This window comes from Eleutherodactylus coqui, chromosome 1 (genome assembly GCF_035609145.1).
Source record: "Eleutherodactylus coqui strain aEleCoq1 chromosome 1, aEleCoq1.hap1, whole genome shotgun sequence".
Lineage (NCBI taxonomy): Eukaryota > Metazoa > Chordata > Amphibia > Anura > Eleutherodactylidae > Eleutherodactylus > Eleutherodactylus coqui.
The window spans coordinates 97,188,379-97,215,431 of record NC_089837.1 but is presented as its reverse complement, the minus strand read 5'-3'; the positions used below and the strand labels follow the sequence as shown (position 1 = coordinate 97,215,431).

The 27,053-nt window shown below is 43.5% G+C and overlaps 1 protein-coding gene across 1 annotated transcript in view; it reads right to left on the bottom strand.

Moving 5' to 3' along the window:
- Window positions 1-23,652, bottom strand: part of DNER (delta/notch like EGF repeat containing) — a 210,430-nt gene extending 186,778 nt beyond the window's left edge. The window contains exon 1 of the mRNA XM_066598180.1: window positions 23,433-23,652. Within this exon, the coding sequence (XP_066454277.1) occupies window positions 23,433-23,555 (123 nt within the window). The 5' untranslated portion in view covers window positions 23,556-23,652. The remainder of the gene's footprint in view (window positions 1-23,432) is intronic.
- Between the last annotated feature and the right edge of the window lie 3,401 nt (window positions 23,653-27,053).

The following is a 27,053-nucleotide window of genomic DNA, read 5'->3' as shown; positions in this document are numbered from 1 at the left end:
TCTATTTGGGATGGGGTTGTGTTCAGAATTAGCCAATCACAGCTAACCTCATATTACATAGTAGTCAGCACTCCGCTGCCATTATTTACAGGGATTCTGGTTTACCCCATAGAAAGTTCAGCTCTTCTAGTTGGTTTTATCTGACATTTTCTTAGTTGGTCTTTAAGATCTTACAGCAGATCAAAGGGCTCTGATTGTTGGAAGATATCAAAGACCAAAAACTTCTAAGGCCTTATATATACCACGGGACACAGTGAGGACTGTCATGAAGTCAGCAGTGAAATTACCAAGAACTGGACGTCCCTCAAAAACTGATGAAAAGACCAGAAGATGATTGGTTCGGGAGGCGGCCAAGAGGCCTACAGCAATATTAAAGGAGCTACAGGAATTTCTGGCAAGTGTCTGGGCTGTGAGGTAGGGTGACAAGACGAAAGCCTTTTCTAACAATGAAAAACATCAAAGCCTGACTATGTTTTGCCAAATTCCGCAGCAATTCCGCCCCATGTGAACCCAGCCATAGCGCTTATTCAGACGACCGTATATCGTCCGGGTTTTCATGCCCGGCTGATATACAGCGTTCCTCTCTGCAGGGGGAGGAGGCGGGAAGAGCCGGGAGCAGTGCACTGAGCTCCCACCCCCTCTCCGCCCCTCGCCACTATTTGCCATTGGAGGGGGTGAGACGGGGGCGGAGCTACGTTTCAGAACGTCTGAATAAGCCCTTAGGGTGTGCATATATTCCCAACCTCATTATAATTTTTTTTAAACGTTTTTTTAACTCTAAAAGAATTCCGTTTGTTTTCCATGTAAATGTACAGATACTTGAATGTGGAAATAAATCTGAAATTATTCATTTTTGTTGTATTTTTTAACTTGACACAAACATGACATTTTAATAGAGGCGTGTAGACTTTTTCTCTCCACTGTAGTTTTTTTTCTAATGTAAGACAACCATATAAAACGATATTGGCACACAGCCGCACGTGATGTTTCTTACAAACCATTACAGACGGCTGTTTATGGCAGCCTGTAGTGTGCAGTTCGGATGGATCGTACAAAAAGCTGTCAGGGATTACCAGTGAAGCCATTCTCTACCATTCTATGAGCAGTATGACTCCACTGTCAGCCGGCAAGGCGCTCGGAGAAGACGGAAGACACTGCTTTACAAAAGCTTTCTTACGTTGGGGGCAACACTTGGGATGCTACGTCTGCAGAATACTACTATCTCCTAGCTGTGAGGCAGGGAACATGCATGACGTGCTGACTGGCAGAGCCACATGTGAAGCACCTCCGGACTCTGCACGGAAAGCCATCAATCTGTGTCACTGCTGATGTCCCCACACGTCGCTGTGATTCCTGATATGATATGACGTGTGATACGCTCAGACCCTCAGCGGAGAAGGGTTTACACAGGCAGCACATTACATGCCTATACAGATTAATAAAAAAATATCATCACAATTAACCTCTTCCTGCTGCAGCCCTTTATGATTTTGTCATTTTCACTTTTTCCCCCCCACTTTTAAATCATCATAGCGTTCTTATGTTTCCTGTGCCGTAGCGGCATGTTGTTTTTGTAGGACAAATTTATTTTTTGATGGCACCATTTAAAGGATCATAGGATGTATTGAAAAACTTTTAAACACTCTTTAAGTGGGGCAAAATGATTAAAAAAAACACAATTTGCACCATTTTTGGAGGGGTTGCTTTTACGGAGTTTATCGTGTAGTAAATATGAGGTTATCTTTATTCTGTAGGTCAGTACCATAACAGCGATACTTAATTTTTTATAGATTTTTGATGTAGTACAGCTTAAAAAAATAAATACCTTTAAAAATAAATTTCTTTCTGTCCCCCATTATTTGACCCCCAAAAAGTCACTGATGCAGAAGAGATTCCCAAAAAGGGAATATAGCGCAATCACTGGGTGGGACCTCTTAAAATATAACTTTTATTATAGATTTAATTAAAAATTCTATTATAGAATCAACATAAAAGAACCAAGAAACCAACAAAAAAACAAGTGACCTGTAGTTTTTAATGGTACAATTTTGGGGTACATGTGACTTTCTTATCGCTTTTTGTTCAAATTTTTCTTGCCAAGATAAAAAAGCACAATTCTGGAATTGTGTGTATTTTTTTCTGACAGTATTCACTATGCAGAACTAATATTGTAATTTTAATAATCCAGACTTTTACAGATGCAAAAAACCCACTTTTAAAATTTTTTTTATTAATCTATATGGAATAGCTTTCAAATGTCCCGCGACAATCCAGTTTTCTGCACATGCGTTGCCATATTTCCTTTGGCGTGCATGCGCAGAAGACTGTCGAAGGTCCGTTTCAGACCAGATCATTGCAGGACATTGCGGAGGACGGGGGTGACTACTTTCAGCCCCACTCATGGATGCGATCCTTGAGGGGAGCTGAAACTCTAACTTTTCACTTTTTATTTACTTTAATGCGTTGGCTAGCACCGATCCCATTGCCGCGGGGTGGCTTCCCGTGGCCCCCCATGACAGCTCTAGGTTGTCAGCTACCGCCGGTAACCGACAGCAGGGAGCTGTCACGTCCTCAGCCCACGGGGGCTTAATTCTCATTGGATACATGTTTTTACGTCCCTGAGGATCAAAGACCACAAAGCCAGAATGTAAAAAAGGCAATGGGACCGTCACTAAGGGGTTAACTAGCAAACTCTATCCAAACCAAATCTCCCACCATTCAGAATCAACGACAGATGCAGTGGAGATCAGACACAGTTTGTGGAATATATTCCAATCTACAAACATAAGGAAGAATAGATGGAGTACCTATCAGGAGATCTATTCTAGAAAGTGTATTATGTGAACTGGAATAAAAAGAGTATTGTCAAAATTCTGGATTTCTTAACCTGCACAGATCACCTAAAGCTAATTCCATTAATAAGCATGCAAAAGCAGTTGGGGCAGGAGAAGCCACTATAGGGCCTTTATTAAGTCTATCCGAGCAGACAATTATTACAATTGCCCACAATTAATGTAGAACAGCAGATTATTTAGCCACGAATTCCATTACTGTCTTAGTACGTGTGCTGGATTACAGGTGGTGGATATATATTGCCACTAAAAAATATTTCCCTTGCGCAATAGTACATTTAAGACAAACAAATCTGCTCATAGAACCTATAAAAGATGACTCACTTCTTTTATATATATATTTTTATAAATCAGTACACTTACTCCACAAATGGGCCTATACAAAATGAGCAAGTGTACAGTTTTTCTTAAATGTGTTTCCAGTAGACAAACAATAGCTGGTTCAAATTGTTGATAAGATAAAACAAAAACAGCATCTTTTAGTTTTATTCATCATATCACGCACATTCCTCAAAATATTACCCTCTAGAACCATGGTAAATTCTATTCATTATTTATATAATTTAATCCCTTGTAGACCCCTCCATACGTCTTTTGACAGCGGGTGTAAAGGGGCTTTTCTCTTCAGCGCCTTCTTTTGACGGTGACTGCATGAGAAGCCTAGTGGGGGTCTCCCATGCCAGGGAGAGTGGGTGCTCGGCTGTCGGATTATAGCCTAGCACTTGCTCTAACAACAGGAACTGAAGAAACCTTTGATCCCGGGCGTTTAACCCTTTACATATGACAGTCAGTGCGACCATAGCATGTAAAAGTCTGACAGACACAGAGGGCTCCCTCTGTCACTCATCGGACCCGCACAATGTGATCCTGGGGTCCTGAGGGGTTGCTATGGCACCCGAAGGCTTGAATATAGCCTATAGGTCTGCCAGCTACCCCAAGAAAAATGTTACTACATTATTTAACCTGCACAGTGCATGAAATAAACAAAAAATACAAAAAACATGGCAAAAATAGTCAGTTTTGCCTATCTCGCCTTACAAAAAATGGAACAGATAGTGATCAAAGCATTGCATGGATCAAAAAAATGTTACTACTAGAGATGAGCGAACGTACTCGGATAAGCACTACTCGTCCGAGTAATGTGCTTTATCCGAGTATCCCTCCGCTCGTCCTGAAAGATTCAGGGCGCTCCGCTGCTGACAGGTGAGTCGCAGCGGGGAGCGGGGCAGAGCGGGCGGGAGAGAGGGAGAGAAAGATCTCCCCTCCGTTCCTCCCCGCTCTCCCCTGCAGCTCCCCGCTCCGCAGCGCGTCCCAAATCTTTCAGGACGAGCGGAGAGGTACTCGGATAAAACACATTACTCAGACGAGTAGTGCTTATCCGAGTACGTTCGCTCATCTCTAGTTACTACTAAAATGTACAACTCATCACGTTGAAAAACCCCCTTTCACAGCACCATTGACGAAAAAAAGAAAAATGTTAGGGGTCTTTAACCCCTTCATGACATGGCCTATTTTGGGCTTAAGGACGCAACAATTTTTGGCGGATTTTCTTCTTCGTTTATCAAAAGCCATAACTTTTTTATTTTTCCGTCGACGCGGCTGTATGAGGGCTTGTTTTTTGCGTGGCGAACTCTAGTTTTTATCTATGCCAATTGTGGGTACATAGACTATATTGTAAAACTTTTTTTTTTTTTTTTATGATAGCAGAGAGAGAAAACGCATCAATTCTGCCATAGATTTTTTTATTTTTTTTTTACACCGTTAATCATGCAGCATAAATGAGACTTTCCATTTTTTCTGCAGACCGGTACGATTACAACAACACCAAAATTCTAACATTTTTTTTAGGTTTTCCCACTTTTCTGCAATAAAAACCCTTTTTTTTGGAAATCTTTTTTCTATTCTAAATTGCTGCATTCAAAGTCCTGTAACTTTTTTATTTTTTGATGTACAGAGCTCTATGAGGGCTTATTTTTTCCGAGACGAGCTGTAGAGTTTATTAGTACCATTTTGGGGTACATACGGCTTTTTTGATCACTTTTATTGCGTTTTTAGTGAAGCAAAATGCTAAAAATTAGCATTTTGCCTCAGTTTTTTAGCGTTTTTTTCCGTGCACACTCAAAAGCATGTGCAACTTATTGTACGCGTCGTTATGGACGCGACAATAACAAATATGTGGGGTTTTATTTTTTTTTTACCTTTTTTTATGCTAATCTGAGAAAAAGCATAAAAAAATGGTTTTTTTACTCTTTTTTTACATTTTTTTAATTCATTTTTTTAATCTTTCTTTTTTTTACACTGTTTGTGTCCCTCTGAGGGACTTTAACCACTGCCCTGATGATCGCTGGTATAAGGCATGCCTTATCGCTCATACAGCGATCTCAGGCATAGGCAATACAGGACGCCAGTGTCTGGCGTCCTGTTGCCATGGTGACAGGCCGGGCTCTCGCGATGACATCGCGAGTTCCGGCCGGAGACACAGAGGGAGCCGCACTCCCTCTGTGAACTCTTTCCCTGCCGCGATGTACTTAGATCGCGGCAAGGAAGGGGTAAACAGCGGGGGGCACATCTCCGATGCCCCCCCGCTGTTGCAGCGAGGCGCCGGCTGTGACTGACAGCCGGCTCCCGCTGCGGGATAGCGCTGGATCATATGTGATCCCGCGCTATCTCCAGGACGTAAGTTTACGTCCTGTTGCGGGAAGTACCAGGGTGCCAGGACGTAAACTTACGCCCTGCAGCGGGAAGGCTTTAAATGCAGTGATAAACAAAAAAAATACTTTTAAAAAGAAAAAAAAAAGTGAAAATGTTTCAAGAAAAAACAAAACCTATATGTATTTAGTATTGACATAATTGTACTGGTCTGCAGAATTAATTTAACATATCATTTAACCCCTTAACAACACAGGACGTAAGGTTACGTCCTGCATATTCAGGGGGTGTATGAGGGAGATTGTGGGGTGATCTCCTTCCATACATCGTGGATGCTGGCTGTTTCTTCAGCTGTCACCCGCCCGCAACAGCTCCAATAAGCCTCGCGATTCATCGGAGCTGTTAACTCTTTAAATGCTACCATCAATTCTGACAGTGGCATTTAAATCCCCTGACCAATGTTCCGGGGTCCTGTACAGCCTGGCGATGAAGCCCCAGCGCTGTCATAATAGAATGTCTATCAAGCCATGCCTGAGGCATGGTTTGATAGAATGCCTGTTAGAACGTGGTATGATGTAATGGCATTACATCATACTGCAGGAGCGATCAAGACATTGCAAGTTCTTGCTCCCTCTGGGGACTAAAAAAATCGTAGTATTCGTACTGACCCACAGAATAAAGTTATCATTTTTGTTACAGTGTATATGTTTTTTTACGTTTTTCAGTACATTATGTGGTACATTATATAGTACCAAAGAAAAATACAACTCTTCATACAAAAAACAAGCCCTCAGACAGCAACGGTGATGGATAAACAGAAGAGTTATGATTTTTTTTAAAAGGGGGAGGAAAAAACATAAATGGAAAAAAAAAGCAGGACGGTCCTTAAGGCATTAAACTGCACGGTGAACACTGCTAAAAGTAAAAATAATAAACATGCCAGAATTGCAGATTTAGGGTGTGTCCCTATCTGCAGGGGAAGGAGGCTGGAAGAGTCGGGAGCAGTGCTCTGAGCTCCCGCCCCCTCTCTGCCTCCTCTCCACCCACTATTTTCAATGAGGAGGGGCAGGACGGGGGCGGAGCTAATTCTCAGAACTTAGCCCCGCCCTCCTCTCATTGCAAATAGTGCAGAGGGGCGGAGAGGGGGTGGAGAGGAGGCAGAGAGGGGGCGGGAGCTCAGAGCACTGCTCCTGCCTCTTCCAGCCTCCTCCCCCTGCAGAGAGAGACGCCGTATATCGGCCGGTGTGAGCTTTGATCACCTGGACGTAGTAATAATGGTAAAGAAGACCCTAATATCACTGCAAGATCACTAATGCTAAGGTGCAGTACCCTGGAACCTCCCACCTATCTAACAAATAATCTAATTTCAGGCAGTCAAATACTTTACCAGCAATACCCAAATAAAACAGACTGATTATTACTGCCATATAAGTGTTGTTCATATTTATCAATCCAGGGGGCAGCATCCCTAAAATTATCACACAACCCTCAGCCGTGCCGGATACAAAATAACATAAGGCAGCTGTAAACGCCATGACCTTCTTTAAACATCTTGAGGGCTTTTCACAGTCGGACGATATACGCTACCATCTGAGCTGTCTTCCCCCTTCCCTCCCCTCGATGGCTCCCTGTCTGCCTCTCTCCTCCCCTCCGGCTCTTTGCAATGGGAGGGGGCAGGATGGGAGCTAAGCTCCACCCTGTCCCATCCCTCCCATTGCTTAGCTCCGCCCCCTCCCATTGCAAACAGCTGGAGGGGAGGAGAGAGGCAGAGAGCCGGCGAGGGGGAGGGAAGGGGGTAGACAGCTCAGAAGGTAGCGTATATCGGGTGGCCATGAAAGCGGCGGCCGATATACACTCGTGTGAATAAGCCCTGAAACTGCATGCATTTTTTTGCATGTCACTGAATAATCTGGAAAGACATCTATGATCACCGCCCACAGTTAATTCTTTCATTTATCTTGTTCTCTCTAATATAATGTACTGATCTTTATAATGCAGGTGTTTGATCAAGACAGTTCTCAGCGTGGCACCCGGTGGAGGTAGCTTAGCAGGAACTCTATGAGCCCTTTCCACAGCAAAGAAAGCCGACAAAGTATCTTCCCCAATAGTTGATTTCAGCCATTCCTCAAGAACTTCTCGCGGATATAATCCTTCCACCTTTCCTGGAATCCACCTTAATCACAAATTATTTCTGCTTAGACCATTTTCCAGATCGTCTGCTTTATATTACAAAGTACAGATAGACTGCTCGCATTTACTAATTGTATTCTGCATTGGAACAGTTGTTTTCTTCCAGTTCATTAATATGTGTCTCCGCTTTAGACAATCTTTCAGTAATTTTCTACAAATCTTGTCTTATAAATCCAACATCCTCTTTTAGGCTACCAACCTGAGCAGAGAAGGAAGCCGAAACAGCATTGCTTTTAGTCACAGCTAGAAAAACATTGCATAAGAGTAGCTACATTTTGTAAAGCATTTTGCAAATTCACATCACTAGCTTGTGCAAAAACCACCCTGCCACACCAAACCCCATGCACATATACCCATATCCCCTAGCGCTCTAATCACTTAGACGTAGTGATAATGGTAAAAAAAAACTAATATCACAATAAGATCACAGAGTATAGTATTCACAGAGGCAGATGAAGCATGTAAAACAGGGCCATGCCTACCCTTCTCAGTTACAGAGTGAGATAATGTATTAGAAGTCCCATCATTAGAAGTCCCATCAGAGCTAATCTCCCTCCCCCTCCCTTTTTTTGCAACTCCAATAGGAGTCTATGGGAGCCGCTAACGTATATCGGCCAAAAAATAGGGCAAAACCTATCTTTTCTGGCAGCGTATAAATTCAGCTGCCGATTTCGGTCATGTATGTCCTATTTTTTTCCGGCGCCACATTTTTACACGGCTAAAAATTCGCCATCTGAACGAATACATTGGAAACGAATGCTTCAGATGGTCACGATTTTCTGGCAATGTATTTACGAGGCTAAATAGCTGCGTAAAAACGCTCATGTGGATAAGGCCTTGAAGTGGAAAAAACCTGACTCCCAAAGGTGTCCGAAGCCGTTAGGTCTTGCCTTGAAGCGGACATAAACAAGCACCATGGCCAGCAGGTCATGCATTGCTATGTAATGAAGTATATAATGGGAGGATGTGCTATAAAAATAATTATGGCCCGATATGAGCAGCCATAATACCGTAATTCAGAACTGTGCAATTAAGGAGGATGAATCACGTATGTAGCATGACATCCACACGCTGCAAGCAGGGAAGATCTGCTCCGTGTAGCACGTCGGGGAACATAGCTTGTGTTTAAAATAATCCTCATTGTGTTAGCTGAGAGATTTTCACAAAACAGGTGGGAAATTACATCTCTTCACTCGGCTGCACTGTCACAACTAATCAGAGACAGCCCCACAACACTTATTCCAAGGAGATGTGTAACATCTTCCGCTCCCGCCTGGATTTCGCTAAATTGCCATTTCCATTAGTTTGTAATTAAAAATAAGTCATGTGCAATTACTCTTGCAGACATATCACAGAGGAAAAAACAACTACTAAATACAAACTATGAGACATCCAAGGCGCCCGCCTCTCCCAGCAGTAAGCATGATGGAAGACCCCCGCCGAGGAGCGGGAAGCAACCATTTAATGTATATTCATTGGGATCCATTAGAAGCTGGTGACAATACAGGGATGTACAGCATACGTAGGTCGGACAGACGGCCGTGAATGGGCACGCCATTTTGGATCTATTATGTAAACGCTGATATTTGAATATAATAGGGATCTTATTTTGGGGGGGTCAGGACGTAAGAACTCCATGTAAATCAGTACCTGTAAATCGCGTATTCATTAACGGATTCATTCGGTTCCTGAAAAAAGAAAGAAAAACAGCAGCAAATGCTATTAAAAAAAATCACTTTTCACTTCTTTAATCCCCGGCCTCACCAGCGGTCTGACAAACTTATGAGTGCGGCAGCCAATCATTGGCCTCACCTGTCCCTTTCCATACTACTGACATTACCGCTCAGCATTGAGAGCCACGATGCCACTAGTACTGTAGACGATGCCACTGATTGGCTGCAGTGGTCACAGAATGCGAACCAAGCAAAGATTATTAAATGGGTTGTCCAAGTGCAGACTGCTTTTGTAAATATACATGTAGCAATAAAAGCAGCCATTCGTTCCCCCAATGATCCAGCACTGCAGTGCCCACTATTATCCCAGGCTTTGTTTAGGAATGGCTACCACCTGACTGCTGCACCAAATCAGAGACCATAAGAGTCATGTGCCATTCCCCTGGCATCACAGCTCAGGTGCTAGGAGCCTCTGATTGGCTGCAGCAGTCAGGTGATAGTCATTCCTAAACAGAAACCAGGAGGACTGTGGGAGCTCCAGTACTAGATTCCCAGGGAAACAAATGGGTGAGTATGGCTGCTTTTATTGCTTTAACACAGTTGCAGCCATTTTTTAAAGAAAAAGTGTCCGCACCCTGACAACCCCTTTAAAAGGGTTGTTCCAAGATCACAAGTTATCCCCTCTTCACAGGATAGGGGATAATGTGCTGATCGGCGGGGGTCTCATCGCTTAAACCCCCATCAATCCAAAGAATGAATCATTCCCTGTCCTCCTCAAAGCGGGCTTACTGCACACCCTCAGTGAGGAGAAGACTGAATGGAGTGCTGGTCATGCAAGCACGCTGACGCTCCATTTACTGTCAATGGGACTGCCGAGAAGCAGCAAGTGCTTGGGGACTTCCATCGGCCCCACTGAAAGGAATGGAACACTGACACTGCATACTCAGCCAGCACTTTATCCATTCTCACGGCACTACTGGGGGGAAAGCAGGGAGAGGGGGACATGGGCCCCCGTTCTGGAGATCAGTGGGGGTATCAGCGGGGAATTCCCTATGATCAGCAAGTTATCCCCTATCCCGTAGACAGGGGATAACTTAGATCATGGTACAACCCCTGTAATCTGCAGGTATGGCAAAGCAGATTAATTCCCCTTTAAATAGGCGACTGGGTCTGATGTCATCAGAGAGTGCCAAGTGCCCCAGCAACTCCATGCCACTGGCTATGGTGAAGAGGAGGGCCATTCATTTGGGGTACAGAACACCTCAGTTCTGGTGATTGGTCGGGTCCCAGCAGTCAGACCTCTACCAAAATATGTGTTAAGACCTATCCAGTGGAGGAAGGCCATTGCTTCTGTGGTGATGGGGCAATAAACAGTATTTGTACTGCATCCATTTATGCTGCCAGCTATCTCAATATCCGATGGTATACATCTTGGAGTTTTCCTGGCTTGAACTCCCTTCTCTGGCTACTGCATGCTTCAGCCTGACCCAAAGTGGAACGATTGGTGCTGCTGGTAGGGCTTTCCTTATTCTGGACTATCCAGTGGATAGGTGATAACTTCATGTTACTGTGGAATTTCTGAAATATCCTTTTAATTAGGATTAAAAAAAATGTAGCTAGATGTGTGTGTGGAGGCAACATATTTTCTCAACTTCATGTTTTGCTTACCGTTACCAACTTTGTCACAAATACTGGTGGAGGTAAAAGGGGCATACTTTGTGTTAATAGGCATGGCTTATCACAACATATGGTTTTAGCTCTGTTATTCTAGTGGCTTCAACTAGTAGATATGCTCCCTTCAGTGGCCTAAATAGTAATAGTACCCCCAATAATGGGCCCAATAGTAAGCGCCCCCCTTAGTGTTCCCAATAATAATAGTGCCCTCCTTTAGTTACTCCAATAATAGTGACCCTCTTAGTGGCCCCATTCATAATAGGGACCCCCTTAGAAGCCCCAGAAGTAATAGTGACCCTGTTAGTGGCCCCAGTAGTAATAGTGACCCTGTTAGTGGCCCCAGTAGTAATAGTGACCCTGTTAGTGGCCCCAGTAGTAATAGTGACCCTGTTAGTGGCCTCAGTAGTATTAGTTACCCCTTTAGTGGCCCCAGTAGTAATAGTGTTCCATTTAGTGGCTCCAGTATTAAAGGGGTATTCTGGTCTATTATAACTGATGACCTATCCACTGAATAGGTCATCAGTAGTTGATGGATAGTTGTCCGTTGCTTTGGACCCCCATCCATCAACTGTCATTAAGGAAGCAGGGGGAGTGCCGGCTTCACTCCTAGTGAAATAAATGTGAGTGTTGTGCTGCTTCCTGCTTCTCTCATAGTCAGGATGTCATGCCCTGTCCTGAGTAGAAAGTATTGGGGCAGTGCGACGCTCCTATTGATTTCACTAGGAGTGAAACCAGTGCTCTACCTGCTTCCTTTGAAGACAGATCGGTCCGCTGCAGAGAAGAGCGAGCCAGATGATGAGATGATGCACGAGGGTCCCAGGTGGCAGAGCCACGTCCATAAAATTGATGAACTATGTAGGGGATAGGTCATCAGTTTAAATAGACTGTCCCCCACTAGTGGCTTCAGTAGTACTAGTGACCACAGTATTAATAGTGTCTCCCCTAGTGGCCCTAGTGGTACTAGGGCCCCCTCATTTCACTCATTCTCTTGCATCAGTCCAGCCTCCGCTACTCTAATTCGAGATTGGACAATAATTTTTTACCGTCCATTAATATGGCCGGTAAAAAATAAATACCAGCACCGGTCTTTGGACTGAATTACTGGCCAGGCCGGTGACTTACCAGCCGGGTGTCAACCCTAGATTTGCTGCTCTTTTCCATCCCCAATTTTAATGCTTATCCCATTATAATGCACTGCTTTTCCTTTTGAGAACTTACTGGATGTGTTGTTGAAGAGAAAACCATTCCATGCAATCTAACGGTAAGAAACATATGGATGATTGAGTAGACAGGTTACTCAGTCGCTAGCAAATGATTAAGTGACCAGTGGATGATGAGAAGTGAAGGTGGGAGCTGCTTTATGGCAGGGAGAGAGACTGTAGGAGGAGGACATTCAATCAATAAAGAGACAGAAGAGGAAAAATGAGCTATGAGAGAGGAGAGGAGCGTTCAGCACATCAGCAACCGGAGGACGAAGCGTAAGACGGTGCTTGTGCATCAGATTTCTCTAGGCTAGGTCAGATGAAGACATTGTGTCCGGGATACTAGAGCCGTGCCTGCTGCCGGCCTTGTTAAAGAAATGTGAAATCAACATGAGCCAGGCAAATAATAACTGCAGCTTGTTAGTTTCTTGCACCGGGGCCTCGCTGGAGTTGACTTAAAAGAAAGGGTATAATCAAGTCTTCACGTCTGTGCTATACTGACACGGATAGAAGACAGCAATCTCCCCCATCTCCAGGGGAAGTGCACTGCGCTCTACTCCCCAGCTACTCGTGTAAGATCTGCAAGACGCGTACCTTTCATCTCGCACATCTGAGACCTAACAGTACCAGGCAGCTTTTTACCAAGCCGGAGCTTTTCTGTGCTGCTATAAATAGACTCAACCGGGGCCTCCTGGATTCTATATCCAATCACCAAGGTCAGCAGGATTCTAGAACGCCACAATAGTTGTCATTATGTCAGTATTACGCAGGCGCAGGCGTTTATGTTAGCAGATTGTGTATGTACGGATTAGATACAGGGGGTGGACAAAAATATGGAAACGCCGTATGAAATGCGTGCCTTTAATTACATGGGATTATAAATCATATAATGACATGTAGAGACCGATACGTGGAGGTAATATGACACAGGTGCTGCTGGGCAGAAGTGAGCATCTTCTGAAGCAACAAGGTCCCATTGGTGGGGGTTTTTTTGGGTTTTTTTTTTTTTAAATCATCTTTTATGGGAAATTTTGTAGAGGAACACATATCACATTTTACATACGAGTGCAACGAAGGTACATTGACCCCTCCTTGAATCTCCCAATTGGCCATTGGTCAGGGGTTTGAGCCAGTCAGCTGTGGTTACCTGCTGGCTCCCCAAACCACCCAGAGCAGGGCAAGAGGTGGAGTAAACACAAATTTGGCAGGAAAGCTCTCAGCCAAGCAGGAATCAAAAGTATAGCTCAGTGCTAACGATTAAAATCCCATGCATTTCATACGGTGTTTCCATATTTTTGTCCACCCATGTATATTGTTCCGTCTATTGTTGCTCATGTCAAAGTGCAGCAATATCTTTATCTCTAAATTAGTGTTTGAGCATTTAAAGGGAATCTGTCTGCTCTTATAAACCCCATAAACTAAAGTTATGGACTTATAGGAGCTGCTGGATCTGGGGATGTGACAGTCATATCTACTTTTCTTGCTGTTACCCCTCTGTCCGCTTACAAAGAATGCATCCCGAGGACTACTTAGGAGCATGCGCATAACGAGAGGACTATGTGCGTGCCCAGCATATGTATTCCATTGGAGGTATGCAGCGGTGACTTTGTAGGTGAACAGCAAAGAAAATAAGTGTCACATCCCCATCACCCTCCTATGAGCTCATAACTTTAGTTTATGAGGTTCAGAGCCGCTGACAGAGTCCCTTTAAGCACCTCTGACGCTGAAAAGAGATCTTAGACACAGAAAATCTGAAACATCATTTCAAAGGCGTTGTCCGATTAGAAATCAACTTTTTAATCCAAATGGGTAAAAACAGCAAAATAAACAGTATTTACCTGCCCTCAGAGCTGACAATCCAGCGCTGCAGCCCCACAATTCACTGAGTATCTATCGACAGAAAAAGTCAGCCAATCAGAGGCAGCAGCATCACCGTTCAGAACTCCTAGCATCTTGGTGCCCGGGAAGTGAACGCTGATGCCAAGAAAATGGATGGTGGCGCTGCAGCCTCTGATTGGCAGTCTCTTGCCTTCCACTGTCAACAGAGACTGGGTAAATCTTGGGGGCTGAGGACAGGTAAGAACCATTTATTTTGCTGTTTCAACACATTTGGCTTTATATTTAAACAGTTAATCTTAACCAGACATCCCCTTTAATTTTCTGTGAAGACACAAAGTGATTTCAATTTGTCATCAGAAAGTAATCCATTGAATCAATCAAGTTTTTATGTTAAACACTTTTTAGGAATTTTTGGTGATTTTTTTTTTCTAATTTTCCGTGTCACTAGCTATATTTTAAAAAGACCCTGAAATCCTGCGGTTTTCACCTTGATCACTAAGCCTACGTTCACATGTGGAATTGGTACGGAATTTCCGCAGTGAAAAATCTGTACTAAATCTGCGTCAAAAACCATGTCAAAATCAGCAGCATTGGTGAGGGCGGGCGGGGAGCGGCAGGGGAGAGCGGAGGGGAGATCTCTCTCTCTCCCCCCCCCCCCCCCCCCCGCTCCCCCTGCTCACTGCCGCAACTCACCTGTCACCCGCGCCGGCAGCCGAACCTTCTCTGCCGAGTGGGGAGATACTCGCTAAGGACAATGCTCGCTCATCTCTATTCCTGTTCCATAAATAAAGCTTCTTTAGCCTAATCTCATTATAATCACAGGCAGGATACTGTACTCAGTAGGTTATAGTCACAGCTCACCTCCTATCCCTCCCTGCACAATCACTTCCTTAAAGGTCACAGAGCATACCCACAACACTCTTCCATAGTACTCAATAAATAGGCTCTTATGGTCAATGTGGCTATTGTAAAGTATGGTCTATCTCTGAATGCTGGTAAGAGAGCAGAGCATTGCTTCACTAGATACATAAAACAACTTAAGGTATGAGCTATGCACCTTTCTGCTGGTTAAACGATGCATTTTCAGCTTTTTCCTGCATGATAACTTTAACCCTTTCCAATCCACTGTCTGACGTCTGAAGACATTCTGATTGAAGGCTGTACAGCTCCAATGTCGGAAGACGTCCGGCAGGGTATTCTTACTGTAGATTACTGGCTGCTCTGTTGGCGGGGGGGGGGCCTCTCCAGCATGTCCCATACTGCAGTACTGGCTCTAGCCAGCAGATGGCGCCATTGTATAATGGCAGAAAGAGAAAGCCCCCTAGGAAACCCTGAATCCAAAATTGGATTGCAAAGGGTTAAATAAGGAAAACATTATAGCATATATTTCAGAAAATGTTTTATCTCATGTCCAGAAGCTGCTTAAAGTGGTTGTCCGACTTAAAATAACTAATTATAAAGAAGCAAATACTCACCTCTCCCAGCTCCCTGTTGTGTTCAGCACCACTGTGATGTATTGTTTACAGGCTGCAGCAGCTTATGTATGGGATGTCACAGGCTGCTGCAGCCAATAATGCAGCGGACACACAAAAAAAGGTTCAACTTACAATTTACAGAGGAATTCAGTAGTAATAATCAGCCCCTGTTATCTATATAGCAGCTGTATGGAAACAGGCAGCCGAGTCGGGTCTCAGGATACTGGTAAACGCAGAAGATATGTTCCAGCATATAAAAAAAACAATTACTGGGTTCCATGTGAGCTGATAAACGTATTTTTTATCTTTGTGCCCAATCATTTTTTTTAACGTGCTTTCAATAAAGAATAGATTTTATTACATGTTGATATTGGAATCCATCTTCTGCACTTGCTGCAGCCAATGACAGAGCTCAGTGATCGAGTCTAAATATTACGTCGCGGGAAAAGCCCGGAGCGCCGGACACAGCAGGGAGCCGAGAGAGGGGAGTATTATCTCCTTTATTATTTTTTGACATGGTTAACTAAAAATAGAAGTCGGACAACCCCTTTAACAAACACATAAAAACTCAAAAATTTCCATCAAGTACGGAACAAAAATCCTAGAACACGGAAAGCTGACCGTAATATATTCAGATTTCCATCCAGAAGGATATGTAAAAAGATCTAAATCTGAAAGTCACAAGTCCTCTCCTTGACTATCGACTATGTCAAGAGACATCCAATGTACTTATAGCAGCACTGAGATACAAAAAGGATGGAAGCCGCTCCACATCTGTGCTAGTCTTCAGTGGCAACGTCGCTGTCAGTTTTCTAATGAAACATGGGTTTGTGATAAAGTGAATCCCGTCCAAGTTCCAATCATGTTACAGTAACAGCGGTGACCTCCATTCTCCAAATCACGCTGAACATAGCAGGAGCTCAATAAGAAGGCATCCAGATAACGGACAGCCTGGCGGAGGGGTCCGGGCAGATCGGATGGGTGTAGCAACCTCTATGGAACTGCGTACATTCAACTGGGATCTTGTTTCTGAATTAAATGCCCGATCAATATATTTTTTCCATATTCTTCCCGTATTTACGCTGTCTCAAGAAAACCCATAGTGATAGCATTGTAGCTTCAGAAGTTATGGGTTCCCCGCATCTGACCGGCTCAAAGTTCTACATGCCGGTACAGAAATGAAAGTCCCATTACAACCTGCAGATACAGCCTAGATCCGAACAGTCTACAAGGTCATAAAGACATGATTTGGCTCAGAATCGTGCTCAGCTGGCTCGCTCCTGATTTTTCTCCTATAATGTTCAATGAATAGTGACCAAAAAAGCACAAATGGCCAAAACCCTCGTCCCGGAGAGTCCCAGCACAGCAGTCAGACATTTATGGCCCTTTAGATTGATGTGCCATATGTGTTAGTTGTGGAAAGGCCAGCTTGTCCATGTCCAAGATTGGGAAAGACCCAGCCGCCAGAACCCACACACACACATTGATAATACAGCGGTGCCGGCCTTCGCTTAGGTGCCAATTGGGTGGAATGTTTTTTTGGTGTTCCCCATTGTAAGCAGAAAACAACATAGGTCACATTGATAGGCAGTCTGCCTGTGCAGAAAGCAGCAAGTTAGCAACATCACCACACCAGAACAGCTCAGTGAATAAACACTGTACCAGCACTAAGCTCATAGCATAAATACAGAACCAGAACCAAGTTTGTAAGATAAAAACAGCACCAGATGGAAGCTCACTACAAAGATACAAAACCAATCTCATAAAATAAATACAGAACAAACCAACTTAAGTACACATATAAAATACAGGACCTAACTCAGTACATAAATAAAGCACCAGAACCAAGCTCAGTACATAGATACAGCACCAGAAGCAAACTGACTCCATAAGTACAGCACTATAACCAAGTTCACAACATAAATACAGCACCAGAACCAGCCTCAGTACATAGATACAATACCAGAATCAAGCTCATAACATAAATACAGCCCCAGAATAAAGCTCATAACATGAATACAATAGCAAAACTAAGTGATTGTGTTGCAGGGACGTCGATGGGCTGACAATGGCACCTAGGAATATCAGAGCGGAGGAGACAGCGTCATGAGGAGGAAGATTCATGTAGCTTCACGAGACACTGTCACATGGAAGAAGTTCACCAGGCTGAACGGACCTAAGCGGGGAGCATCTGGTTCCAGCCTACATCCGTTTAGTGCCCCCCTACAAGCTGGTGGCCAGTGTCCTATGTGACTGTACAGGTCACACATAGCTAAGGCTGACCATGATAGGCTAAGTGATATACCAGTGCAGGGATAATTAACAAAGTGATGTCACAGTCTAGAGAAAATCCACAAAGTGATGTTACGGTAACGGGATAATGCATATTGTAGCTTCACAGTATAAGACCAATGCAAACGGTGAAGTCACACGGAGATAATATAAACGGTATTATCACAATAAAAGGATAATACATTTGAAATAACAGCAGGAAATCTTACACACGGTGATGTAATATCGGTGTAATTTTTTTTTTATTTATCACTGTAAATCAAGTTTAAAGTGCAACTTTTCTGCAATCCACTGCTTGTCTTTAGGCGTTCAGCTTTCCCAGCAACTGGGACTTTAGGACGTTTTCTTAGCTGTAGGGGGCTGTCTTCACTGCACCACACAGCTCTCAGATCTGCAGTCAGTGTGTACATCATCGCCGCCTCTCCTGATCGTGTACTCACATAATCTGCTGTGTGCACCATGTTGTAGGCATTACATTTGTCTCCAGTTTGCTGTGTGTAAAGCAGCATAATTATTGGATTGATCTTTAATAGCTACTTTACTTGTGTGATCTTTCAATATGCTATGACCATGCAAATACACAAAACCTAGTAAAGCAGCTAAAAAGATCAGTCAATAGGAATTTTGCTGCTTTGCTCTAGCAAACTGCAGAGACATATATTACCTACAACATAAAAATAACTGCACAATAACAGGGTAGGTAAGGCCGGCTGCACACAACCCGATTGGATTCCGCAGTGGAAACCAGCCCTGTGCCCGGCCGGCATCTGCATGTACCGGTCTTTTCTTCTTCTTTTCTGTACTGTGGATGGTCCGTATGGCGAGCTGTCGGACATGCGCAGTACAGATTTTATCTTTTAAAGCCCTTGCTTTTCCCGCGTCATTGCCTAGCGATGATACAGAATCCGCAGGGCCGCAGATCAGATGGCTTCCATCGACTTCAATGGAATCCGTCCGCGCAGAAAAATAGAACATGCTGCAATTTTTGCCCTACTAGTGGAAAATCGCAATTTATTTCCACTCGTGTGTAGGTTAAAGCGGTTTTCAATAGCATGCTGTGGGCGGTATTTGCTGCAGAATCTGGAGGCGGACGCCAACTTCAGATTCCATAATGCAAATATGCCCTGTGCAGCTGGCCTAAATAAAATATCTGGACGGCAGAGATTCTGTACACACTGACTGCAGATCTGAGAGCTGTGTGAGTGCAGAGAAGCCGAGATTGTGAAGACAGCCCCCTACAGCTAAGAAGACATCCTAAAGTCTTAGTACATAGAGAAGCTAAGTGCCTAATGACAAGCAGTGGATTGTAGAGGGGCAGCACTTCTGTCCTAATTGACTGTGTTAAAACTAAATTTAGTGAAAGTATATTACAAGATTGATGAGACACACGCAGGTAATCAGATGAGCTTAGGCTGTCTGAAAAGTTAATGTGCTTTTAAAGGAGGGGCTGCTAACATCCTGGCACCAGATCGTACAGGACGCATATATCCATATTACTCCCCAAATCCACACCATTTGCAATCTGATTGGTTGGATTTACTCATTCCCGGTGATTGGTTATTTGGGTTGCCTGATTCCCGGTGATTGGTAATTTGGTTTTCCTGATTCACAGTGATTGATTGTTTAGGTTGGCTTGTGTAGAAGTGGGGAGTAAAAGGCTAATGTGCGTACAGGACACATACAGGGGTCTTGTGGAGTCCATGACTCGATAGGTCAGAGCTGCTTTGCTGGCATGAAGGGCATCTACATAATATTACATAGGTGGTTTTACTGTTATGGTTGATCTGTGTAGTACTAAAATATTCCAGAACTACTCTACAGCAAGCCAAGTCTTCCTATACAGATCCCATTAACAGCATACGGCCCCCTACAGGCACATCATTGCGTCCACGGGCCTTAGGAACACATAAAATCTGGGCTAGTTCTAACTGGAGTCATATTATGATATATCCCTGGACCTCTCTGTACTGACATTTTGTGATAAAAGGACATTTCAGATGTTCTATAGCTCAAAATATTACAATATGTTCCCTATAAGAGCATTACTGACCCAAAAGACGAAGCGTTTCCTCTAGTCTCCCTGCGCCTTCTGTAGACTTTAACCTGACACTAAAATACCGGCTCCACTAATAATAGAAAACTGCTGCTATAAAGCAGATCAATGCATAAGATGCCAAGAGAGCGCAGAGAAGATACGCTGCGAAATGAAGACAGATATTAATGAATCGATCAGGAGGAAGAAATATACATATAGCGCCAAGAAAACGGAAGTAAACCCTTTGAAATGATCGTATTTTTGCATTAATTACTAATAAAATGTGGTCTTATTGTCATCTAAGTCAAAATGATAGACAAACACAGTCTAACTAAATGAATAACACACAAATAGTTCTACTGTTCATGTTCGTATTGAACACATTGAACATGCACAATATAAGAAGAGAAATTAAGTGAACCCATGAACTGATTAATCTGTAGATTCCCCTTTAGGCGCAATCACCTCCACCAAATGTTTCCTGCAAATAAGATTTGCACAAAGTTGAGAAGGAATTTTGGACGATTCCTTCCTACAAGTGTTTCAGTTCATCAATATTTCTGGGATGCCTTGTGTGCACAGCCCTGTACTTTTTATACTTACCTGGCTCCTGGTCAGCCCTGGAAGTTGGTGGGTGGTCCTTGAATCTAACTTATCTCTGGACTCAGTGTGTGCACTCACACACTGTTGTCTATGGGATGAGTCTAATACAAGAACCATCTGCCAGCTTCTAGGGCTGACAGAGAGGGAGCAGAGACAAGGTAAGTATAAAAAGTACACCCGTGCACCCCTTGAGCCCTGTCCTGTAAGCCCAAAAACTTATTTTAAGGTGCCTATGGGTTATGACAGGTTTCATTAAACCCTGTTGAGATCCTGTGGTTTGCCTTAAGAGAGTTGTGCAAGCAAGGCATCCCAGAAATATTGATGAACTGAAACACATTCTAAGCATGTTTATGGTGTTTAGAAGTGATGACACGTTCTTTTTAAGGACAGGACTCTAATTTTGCCATTCCAAGTCCCAAATCTTTCATTTGAATCACTGCCAGATTCCCAAAGGCATTCATACAAACATCAAAATGGGTCCATCTCATCCCTGGTTTTTTTTCATGCAGGGATAAGAGGGCAGGACATGTTTACCCCCTCCTAGACATTGATTTTGAGAGAGAAGGGTTGCCCCCCTTGCCCTAGTCTCTGTACAGAGGGGGAGCCATACGATGATTCACTCAGTACAATAATGGGGCAAATCTGTTCCATGCCATCCTCTCCATTGGTGCCATAACAACTGCATGGGCAACCTCTTTGTTACATGTTGGCTATAACTACTGTTCAGCTTAACACAAGCTGTTAGGGTCCATATAAGCCACTTATCAATCTCCGAACACTATATGAGCCACGGCGGAGATGTCTGATCTCTGATAATAGAGGATGAGCTTGTGCAGGAAGCTGCAGTCTTCTTATATATAAAATCTCATTGACGATTCCAACAGAGAAGCCATTAAACTCTGGTCTCTGTGGAATAAGGTAGAATGATGATATAATCTAATGACCTAAATGCACTATATAATTCCATTAAAATGAGACACAGCGCGAACACGTGACCCGTGATGTAGTCCGCGCTATTCAATCACAGGTGTATGACTAAGCCATTCATTCACACATCTCACCCACGTGACGAAATAATTGTTACCAGGACTGGTAGATTCAGCATTGGCACAGTACCTAGTGCAACCAATATATTATTTAACACGCAAAGCTGGTTCAATATGCAGGACCGAAGAGAAAGAGACAAAAGGAAGAATAAGCAGAAAACCGGCACGGAGAAATGCTTGTGTATCCAATGCCTCCGAATCAATAGGATGGAGAGCCATGCGCTACAAAAATATCGTACAACTTCCAGTCCCAGAGACCAACCTACACAAAGGAACAATAGTCTATACACGATATACACAGTACACTGCAGATACACCAACATATCAGCAAGGCTAATGGAACTGGAGAAGGGCCAGACATTACCTGCATGTCATACATCATATACAGCGGCACGAGAATACACAACAGAAACCATGTGGAGTCACTATCTGATAGATAGATAGATAGATAGATAGATAGATAGATAGATAGATAGATAGATAGATAATGAGACAGAAAGATAGATATGAGAGACATAGATAGATAGATAGATTATAGATAGATAGATAGATAGATAGATAGATAGATAGATAGATAGATAGATTTTAGATAGATAGATAGAAAGATTGATAGATCATAGATAGATGGATAATGAGACAGAAAGATAGATATGAGATAGATAGATAGATTATAGATAGATAGATATGAGATAGATAGATATGAGATAGATAGATATGAGATAGATAATGAGACAGAAAGATAGATATGAGAGAGATAGATAGATAGATTATAGATTATAGATAGATATGAGATAGATAGATGGATAGAAAGATAGATAGATCATAGATAGATAATGAGACAGAAAGATAGATATGAGATAGATAGATATATAGATAGATAGATGATAGATAGATAGATAGATAGATAGATAGATAGATAGATAGATAGGAGATAGATAGATAATGAGACAGAAAGATAGATATGAGAGAGATAGATAGATAGATTATAGATAGATAGATAGATAGATTATAGATAAATAGATAGATATGAGATAGATAGATAGATAAATATGAGATAGATAGATAGATATGAGATAGATAGATAATAAGACAGAAAGATAGATATTAGATAGATAGATTATAGATAGATAGATAAATATGAGATAGATAGATAGATAGATAGATAGATAGATAGATAGATAGATAGATAGATAGATATGAGATAGATAGATATGAGATAGATGATAGATAGATAGATAGATAGATAGATAGATAGATAGATATGAGATAGATAGATAGATAGATAGATTATGAGATAGATAGATAGATAGATAATGAGATAGAGCATAGATAAGTAGATAGATATAACATGGATAGATAGATAGACAGACAGACATGAGATAGATAGATATGAGATAGACAGATATGATATAGATAGATAGACATAGCATAGATAAATAAATAGATATGAGATAGATGGATAGATATAACAAAGATAGATAGAGATTAGATAGAAAGAAAAATAGATATAAGATTGATATAACATAGATAGATATGAGATAGATAGATAGATAGATAGATAGATAGATTATAGATAGATATGATATAGATAGATATAGATAGATATAAGATAGATAGATAGATAGATAGATAGATATAACATAGATAGATATGAGCTAGGCTGTACATGGAGGTGGCACATACGGGTTATCCGCTGCTCCCCCTCACATGGTTACTACACTGCTGTGTGACATGTGGAGGTGACATGCAGACATGACGACTACAGATTATGGATGCAGGTCCATGTAGCCGCCTGTTCAGTGGTGACCGTGTCCTCCACATACATGTAACTAGTGGTGGCATGTAGCTGGCACATACACACATGCCCGCACGGCTCCCCTGCCCCCGTATGCCCGTCCATACCTGCGGGTCACACGCTTCCCCTCCGCACGGTTCCCCCGGGAGATCCGAAGAGACCAGAAGAAGCCCGGAGAGAAGAAGGAAGAAGAGACGGGGGCCAGGCGCGGGAGCCCACGGAGGAGGCATGGGGAAGGGCGGCTGCTGATTCCGCTGCTCTCCGGGAAGTGTCCGCTGCTCCTGGTACCCGCTGCCGGCTCTGGATGCTCCGCTCACTGAGCTGTAACCAGCCGGCTCCTGTTACCATAACAACCGGCTGACTGACAGGAGGAGAGCGGAGATGGGAGGCGGGAAGAGGGCAACAACGGGGGCGGCCGGGAGTCCACAGCCCATAGCAACCAATCAGACAGCAGCTTACATGGCTCAACCCTCACCAGAATAACACACTGGTTGCTATGGGCAACACCTCCAGTTTATACATAAGGCATCCCAGAGACTCACACCTATGTGTACGGACGCAGCACATCCACATATGTTCACGTGTGCTATATGGCGTCCCCGAGATGGACAGGAACAGGACGTGACAGGAAGTTTTGAAAAACATCCATGTTTTATAATGGGACCATTGATCTCAATAGGAGTTCAGTGGTTTCATTTTCACTGCGGGGATTTCTCGGCTGTGATTTGTGTGAGGCGAGGGAGAAGAAGTTTCCCTCGATGAGGCGCAGCTACTGCCGAGCGCGGCGTCTAGCCCTAAACTCCAGAACTTTATATTTTTCTCAACCGCCAAAGAACCTTTTGTTTAGGTAGAATATTTCTGGGGAAACCACATTGTAGGGCATAACCTTCCCACCAGGCAGAGGACTCCAGACGTTAACACTTCTTATCAAGAAGTAGACAAGACTCTCTGGGCCTCTTAGTGTCGGGACTCACACCTACATTCAGACAGCTCAGCAGATTCAGATGTTGACTTGACCTTGACAAAAACTTCTTCCTCGCCTGATCTGTTCATAAAATCTTGTACAGACGAGAAAATATAGGACCTGCCATATGTTCCCCGCAGGTACTGAATACATTGTTCGGGAAGATCAGGCAGCTGCTGTTTTCCCGCCTCTTTTTTCAAACTCCTGCGCCCTGACGTGGAGTCTGAACTGCCGGTGAGGGAGAGAAAATCTCCCTCATTCAGGCGCAGCTACTCTCCGTACTGCTGAGCGTAGTGGTTCCTCGGCACGGTGTTTTAGCTCTTATTGCAGTTCCAGGCAAACAAGGCAATGTCCAATATGGCCCATTTTCTGTACATCAGAATCTGAAGTTTGGTGACTGGAGATACCGCTCTCAGTATAATATACCGTATCTGGCACCCTTCCTCTGACTTAGGGCGGTTTCACATGGGCATAAGCAGAAATACACTGGCCGCAGGACAGCGTTTTTGCGCATAAAGGATGTTTGAAGAGCCACGTAATCAGACTGTTGCACACATGTTGGCGGATATTACTGTAATAATTGCGCACAGGGCCAGTTCACACGTGCGTCTGATACTCACTTTCCGTGGAATTGATTGGCTATTAAAGCCAGTCTGAGCAAAACACAGGAAAATAGAGCAGATCCGATTTTTGTGTGCACACACGAAATGCGTACAGAAAATGCGCTCATGAGAACAAACCCATGGAATGCAATGGGCTCTATTCTCTGTGTTTAGTGAGTGCAGATTTGCGAAAAAAGGCGGGCGAATACAGCCGTGTGAAGGAGCCCTGAGGGATGAAACTTTCTCCGGCTGTTGTTTATCCAGCTTTCTTCTTCTTTTAGCTTTCTATCTACACCTCTCCTTCTCCACTGCACTGACTGTAAGGATGTAAATCCCGTGGAAATTTCGCAGAATGACCGCACGGAAATACTGCGAGATTTCAGCGGGAGAAATGCAGCTTCAAAACTCGTTTTGAAGCAGCTTCACCACCAGAATTCCGCTGCAGCCATCTCTCCCCATAGAAAGGAGACAGGCCGCAGTGGAGACGGCGATACAATTGACATGTCACGGCTTTGAATTCCGCAGCATGTCAGTTTTAGCGCAGCTTGGCTGCAATGGCTTCTCCGCAGCGCGTGGACGAGAGTTTTGCAAGTCTTATCAACTTTGCTGCTTTATCCGGGGATAAAAATTGCCGTTGGAATTTCCGCGCAGAAAGTCTGAATGGAAATTCCGTGGCAATTCCACCCCGTGTGAACCCAGCCTTACTGTTAGAGTGGTTTCAGATCTGCACTGGGGATTTAGTTTCCCCCTGCATTCAGGGAGCAGGAAAGGGGAACCCCCGTGGTTGAAAAGTCCTGTCTTTGGATGGAAACAAACAGCGCCGGTTGGATTCCGTTGATTATAGGGGTCCACTTTTCACTCATCTACTTTCCGCCCATTTGGCTGGCTTTTGGATGGACCGCGGGTTGAGAATGTAGACAACAGAGGGCCTTGATGACCCAGTGGACTACACACTATAGGGACAAACTAATGCGACAGAGGGAGTATCTCCCGGCAAGGGATTATAGCACTATGTGTGATGTGAGGTTATGTGAAGTTATGTAATATACTGTGACGGGAGAACAAGGCACTGCGGAGTAGCAGCACTATACGTCAGTAAGAGATGACATGAGACAAAACTGTCTGCAGATGTCTGCAAGAACCTACAGTGTGTTGAGTTCGCAGTGACATGGACCTCCCAAATAGGTGGCACCTTGAGGTCGCAATGTTGCCATGCTTCAGGCCTTCAAGAATGTGATAAGGAATAAGACATTGACTATAGAGTAGTACGAGGACAGTGGTTAGTAATGGTTAAAGTGCCTTGTACTGCCAAGCTGTATTCCTGATATGGATATGTGATTCATGTTATAAGTGTGAGTTTTGGTTAAAGATACGTAACTTTTAAGTATGAACTACCCTCTTATGGAGTGATTTAACCCCTTAGTGATGGCCCCATAGTGTTTTCACGTCCTACCATTGCAAGACGTGTATGGGGGGAGATAGCGCTGTAATCTCCCTCCATACAGCGAGGGCGTCAGCTGTTTATTACAGCTGACACCCGCGGAAAACAGCTGCAATTGGCCGCGCAGCCGATCGCAGCTATTAACCCTTTAAATGCCACTGTCAATTCTGATAGCGGCATTTAAATCCCCTGACCGATGTTCGGCGGTCCCGTACGGTTCCCCCGCGGTCAGATCAGGCAAGCTGTGCAGGTGTCATGGCAGCCGGGGGCCTTCTGAAAGGCCCTATGGCTGTCTTGGCAGACAGACTATCAAGCTATCCTTGTGGGGTGGCTTGGTAGGCTGCCTGCCAGAATGCAGCATGATGTAATGGCATTACATCATACTGCAGGAGCAATCAGAGCATCGCATGTTGTGCGCCCCCTGGGGACTAAAAGAAAGTGTAAAAATAAAAACAATAAAGTTTTACTAATTATTAAAAAAAAAACAATAATAGTTAAAAAAAAACAAAAAACTTTTGCCATATTTGCTATAAGAAAACCAAAAATATGTATTTCGTATCGCTGCGTTCGTAAAAATCCAATCTATCATAGTAATGCATTATTTAGCCCGCGCGGTGAACGTCGTCTGAAAAAAAAAATGAAGAACGCCAGAAATGCACTTTTTTGGTCACCCTATCTCCGAGAAAAAAATGTAATAAAAAACGATCAAAAATTCAATTGT